The 6179-nt window shown below is 44.4% G+C and overlaps 1 protein-coding gene across 1 annotated transcript; it reads left to right on the top strand.

Annotated features, from left to right (window-relative positions):
• Nucleotides 1-3048: 3048 nt before the first annotated feature.
• On the top strand, nt 3049-3564 carry LOC117102721. Its single transcript, XM_033243124.1, has one exon. It carries the CDS (start codon nt 3049-3051, stop codon nt 3562-3564), a length of 516 nt encoding a protein of 171 aa, XP_033099015.1.
• Nucleotides 3565-6179: the final 2615 nt, after the last annotated feature.

Raw genomic sequence — 6179 nt, 5'->3', positions numbered from 1 at the left:
AACGAGGTGGTTTGTACATGTTTTAGCATTATGTCCGTACTTTAAACACTTCGAGCACTTCACCTTCTCATCTACTTGCCCAATGTGAACAATTCTGGTTTTGAAGTTTAAGACATTTACAAACCTTGGTAATGGTGTTTTAAGGGTCTCTGCGTAAAGCACCCGATCTCCATTCAGGCAACTTGTCAATTGCCCATCGACTCTCAGCCTCATACGTTGTACGGTCCCCGTTGTTTTACAGTTAAAACGCATAAGAGATGTTTGAATTTCTTCGTCTGCTACTGATAGTGGTAGGTCTTTTACAACAATACGGGTAGCATCCGTATCGTACGGTAGGTATGGGTTTCTATCATATATTGTCACATTCCTTCCTCTGATGTTTACGCCAGTTGTTATTAGGCAAACTCTGTCTTGATGTGAGTCTATATAAAGTCTCCATAAATTCTTAATGCGCTGTATACCTGTTCACTGTAAATTTTCCAGTGTAATCCAAGATTTTATTGAAAATTTTGCGGAGCTGATAAACAGAACGTCTCCTTAGAGAAAGTGTATACTGCCAGTAACATTCAACAAACAGAAGGCTAAGACATTTCTTACCCTAGTACTACTCAGACAAACTTTTCGATGTTCATACTAGGATACCAAAGCTAGGCTTAGCATAACCTTTCGCTACGTCGCCGGACCTGACACAACGAGCGCCCGAGGTACCATAACACGTGAGTAGGCCTAACTCTCGTCTTACCGATATCACTATTACTACTTTACTTGCTTACAACCATACTCATACACTACAAGATGGCTACTGCGAGAGCACCAAAACCATTGGAAGCTTACTACCAACGAAACTGTAACCTCATTTGAAAAGTGGAGACAAAATTTGTTGTATATCTTCTCTCTCGATGGTAACTTCTCACCATTCCTTGCTGAGGACTTCACCTGGAATAAAAAAACTGCCGCTAATCCCAACAGAGGAATTCCAGGTGATGACAATACTGCCCCGGTACCCAACAGGAAAACATCCATTCAAAAGAACGCTTGGCCAAATTGCTAACTTCTGCTCAGTCATCTCTCGAAGCTCTATCATCAAACAATCTACATCACTCCCCGACATATGGCAGAAAATCAGACAGCATTTTGAATTTCAATCCACTGGCGCTCATTTCCTTAATCTGTCTAACATAAAACTACAAACTGACGAAAAACCAGAAGATTTGTACCAGCGACTCATGGCTTTTTTTTTAAAGATAACCTGTTAACAAGATCATATGGCATAACCCACCATGGTGAACCTGTCACCATTGATGAAGACATCTCTCCATCCCTGGAGAATACTATTACTGTCTTATGGCTCCAACTTATTCATCCAGGTCTCCCACAACTAGTGAAACACAAGTACGAATTAGAATTGCGTAATAAGTCTCTTGCTTTACTCAAACCTGAAATTTTTCAAGCAATGTCGTCACTCCTCAACGAGCTACGCAGCATAGATGATACCAAAGTGTTCCGTACCAGCATGTTTAACAAACCTAGTAAACCACAATATGACCTCTCTCGTAAGTACAAACTTGCTTCAACACCAGTCGGTAAATCATGTATCCTCTGTAAAACTGCAGGACGACCGCGACACAACACACACACGCTCATGATTTGCAGATTTCTACCAGCCGGTGATAAGTATAATTTCGCCCAGTCACGTTTCGTCTCAACAAATGAGGACGACTATACGGCGATAGTCGAATATAAGCCTGACTACGATGAAACACACTCCGACGATGACCAACATCCTAATGAACCTACCGCCCTTTTCGACCTACAACCCACAGCAAACCGTGTCAAAGTATTCCAATCACCATTTCTTAATGCATACTATTTCCAGCACCCGGTCAAGTTAACACTAGACACATGAGCTACGACTAACGTTATCAAGGCATCTTTTGCCAGCTTCATCAACATTCCTATGATACCGGCATCACAGATCGCACATCAGGCAGATGGAATAACGCCATTGGATGTTGTCGGAGAGACGCATTGCACGCTAACGAGAGGTGACCATATCTTCCAGCTAGACGCGTTGGTGGTTAAACAAATAGATGTGGACGTTCTCGCAGGTAATCCATTTTTGGTTAGCAACGATATTGCCACTCGCCCTGCCAAACGCCAGATAGTGATTAACGGCACCACCGTAATTCAATATGGTACCCAAACAAATCGCTCACCTACGATAAGTAGGATCCAAGCATGTGTGCTCAGATGTCCAACACAGACTACGCTTTTACCTGGAGATTTTCTTCAACTCACTACCACGGACTCTTGTAACCCAGACTCGTTTCTAGCTTTAGAACCAAGATTTGATAACAAACTCAACCAACACTCTCGACCCGTGAAGGCCTGGCCTTGTTCCCAGGAAATCCAATCAGTCGGAAACGCTATTAGAATCACCAACACCACACAGGACCCAATACAGTTGACTCGCCATGAAAACCTATGTCAGGTTAGAAACATCTCCACGGTTACGGAGAGTACCAAACAGCCACAACCCACCGCACAAAAAGCTCAGCTTTCTTGCCGTCCTTATTCCACAGGTATATCCATTGACCCAGACAACCAGCTACCGCATGACATAAGGAAGCAATTCTCCGCTGTCCACAACAAATCTGACGATGTTTTTAACCCTACAGTATCTAAGTTCAATGGAGCTAGTGGAAAAATAGAAGCAATTGTCAACATGCAGCCACCCCAACGTAAAGGTAGGCTAACCCATTACAACCGTGACACGTTATTAGACCTTCAATCAAAATTTGATGACCTCGAGGATGCAGGCGTTGTTGCCAATACCACAATGGAGTATCTCAAACTTTTCTTGTAAAGAAACCCAACGGTGGTAGTCGCCTGGTAACCTCCTTCGGTGAAGTCGCTCAATACAGCAAACCGCAACCTTCCTTAATGCCCAATGTCGATAATGTTTTACGAGATATTGCTCGGTGGAACTACATCATTACCACAGACCTCAATTAAGCTTACTATCAAATTCCATTAGCTCAGAACTCCATGAAGTACTGTGGCATTGCTACTCCATTCAAAGGCATCCGTGTCTACACCCGATCAGCCATAGGGATGCCTGGTTCTGAAACTTGCCTTGAAGAGCAAATGTGCAGAGTTATAGGTGACCTTATCCAAGAGGGTTGCGTTACGAAAATCGCTGATGATTTATACATCAGTAGAAACACACCTCATGATCTTCTCAACAATTGGCAAAGGACATTGTCTGCCTTGGGTAGAAACAACCTATGTCTTTCTGCCCGGAAAACGCACATATGTCCCAAATCTACAACCATTTTAGGATGGGTATGGTCCAACGGTACTCTAAAAGCCAGTCCTCACAAAATAACTGCACTGACATCTGTCAAACCCCCAGCCACTATAAAAGGACTGCGATCATCTATTGGGGCGTACAAAGTCCTGAGCCACGTCCTCAAAGGATATGCTGCACTCAGGGATCCACTAGACAAAGTCACGGCTGGTCAACCATCACGCGCCAAAATCACCTGGACACACCATACCTAAGCACCAATTATGGATAGTTACCGACGGATCTGTCATAGAAAAGGGCATTGCTGCTACATTATACATTCGCCGAAATAACAAAGTGTTGTTATCTCGTTTCTTCAATGCCAAACTCAAAGTCACTTAGTTACCTTGCGAAATTGAAGCACTTTGTATCGGCGCAGCTGTCCAACACTTTGCACCGTATGTGATACAGTCCTCACACAAAACCCAGCTACTCACTGATAGCCGTCCATGCGTTCAAGCGTACAATAAACTGAGATGTGGTGAATTTTTCACAAGCTCCAGAGTTACCACGTTCCTATCACTTATTAGTCGCTACATGGTAGATGTTCAACACATCGCTGGCATTGCCAATGTACCTACTGACTACGCCAGTAGAAACCCCTCTCAGTGCTTAGACCACAGTTGTCAGGTTTGTAAATTCATAACAGAAATAGAAGACTCTGTTGTTAGGGTATTTACTGTGTCAGATGTTGACGCCGGCATAACGAAAATGCCATTTACAAACCGAGCAGCGTGGTTAGCTACCCAGATGGAATGCCCAGATCTTCGACCCACTCATTCGCACCTCACACAAGGAACTCGAGCCTTAAAGAAAATTGTAAAGATCCCTGATGTGTCATCATCGCAACAGACGGTCTGTTGATTGCACAAGACAAACAGCCATTCCAACCCATTAGGGACCGCATTGTTGTTCCCCGGAATGTTATCGATGGCCTTCTCACTGCTGTTCTTCTTCGCTATAATCATCCATCCAAGCACCAAATGAAGCGTCTCCATAGCCGATACTTCTTTTCATTGGATTTAGATCAAGCCATAAGTACCACATGCTCATCATGCCACCATTGTTCATCTATGAAAGTTGTTCCTTCCAGCCTACAGCCACAGTCAACATCACCACCTCCACGACATTTAGGCCTGTCATTGGCTGCAGATGTTATGAGCCGTTATCGCCGGTCGGTTGGCCGAACGGTTAAGACAGAGGAACCGTGACATACAGCCATAATATCGGCGTTGATTCGAACGGCACGCTCGCCTATGGTGGAACAAGTCTTCTCGGATAAGGATTCTAAACCGTAGGCCCAGTGTACACAATTGGCTCGTGTGCACTTTAAAGAACCTAGTACACCATTGGAGAAGAGTAGGGGGTTACCCCGGTGTACTGGTCCATTTCCAGTCCCCGTCCGGTCACAGAAGGAGCGTTTACGTCGCGACCCATGTCAGGTATCCATCCTACCTGCAAATCCTTCTAGCACACTACGTAAGCAAGATGATACACACTAGCTACGTAGTGACTCGATAAGTAGAAGAATCGCCAACATGTGTTTGTCATCCGAGAGAATGTGTCATCATACACCCTTACCACCCTTATGAATAACGAACAACATGATTAACTTCGTACAGCAATCATTACCCTTTGCGCTGAGCTTAGACCTCTCTGGGATAGCACACTTACCATCCAGGTGGACAACGCATCGGGATTCACGGCATTGGCCCAAGATGAGACCCTGATGAAACTCGGAATTAAACTTGACTTTGGCAACGTAAAAACCGTTAACAAAAACCCTGTGGCAGAAAATGCTATCAAAGTTCTAGAACTTGAGTGTTTACATATTAACCCTGATGTGGTCCACTGACACCCGTCACCTTAGCCATCGCAACTGCAAACATGAACGCTAGGGTACGATATGGAGGTGTCTCAGCTAGAAAGTTTGGACTCAACGAGACCAGATTACTTGAGAACAACTACCTATTGAGGACAGACAGCTCATTCAACAGCGTCACTTCCAGCGTGTTCACCATGCCGCCAGTTCCAGATCAAAAGCACATGGATCTACGTCTCCTGCCTCAAGCTACGATACCATTTGGTGATCTGGTATACCTCTATGGAGACAGAGACAAAACTCAATTTCGTGATAGATACCTGGTGGTCGAAATTTTAGATGACCGCTGCAGACTCCGGAAATTTACGAAATCTCAGTTCCGCTCCAGGATATACGATGTCCGTCTCACAGACTACTACCGTACCCAACCAACGTCACTGCTACAATCATCTACCGAATTAATTCGAGGTTTAGCTGATGATTTTGACTCGGACACAGAGGAACTTGAACTTGCTCCAACTTTCCTCCCGCCCCCCTCATCCCGCCACCCCATGGCCATACTCAGGGGAATTTTCAACACCCTATTCAGCATGCAGAACGTCGATCTACAAGACTAAAGCGAGCACCAGGATAGCAGAACACTGGAGAATGGCTATTTCCTTAAAAACTGTTAGAACGTTTATATTTATAACTGTTTAAACTGTAACTTACAGTACAAAGAAAGATTTGTAAAGTATTACCTAGTTGTGTCTTTATTGCCGCTTGAAGACAGTTGCTGAAGTGCTCTTGGTCACCGCACTGACCAACATTGGCCAACGCGAATCATCCCAATTTACAAGAAAAGGTGTGGACAGACAATTGTTGAAGTTCGGGCCGCATGCTGGAAAATTCCTGTCTATACCTTCTCGTATTGCGAGGCATGACGACGTCATTGCGGACAGGCTTAGAGAGGGCCCATTGAATGCTCAATACACGCACCATTCTGTCCAAAATGTATTGTTTGAGATA

This window comes from Anneissia japonica, unplaced genomic scaffold (genome assembly GCF_011630105.1).
Source record: "Anneissia japonica isolate Jap-2015-1 unplaced genomic scaffold, ASM1163010v1 scaffold16577_len186930_cov114, whole genome shotgun sequence".
In the NCBI taxonomy this organism is placed as follows: Eukaryota; Metazoa; Echinodermata; class Crinoidea; order Comatulida; family Comatulidae; genus Anneissia; species Anneissia japonica.
The sequence above is the reverse complement of the archived record's forward strand: the minus strand, read 5'-3'. Positions and strand labels throughout refer to the sequence as shown.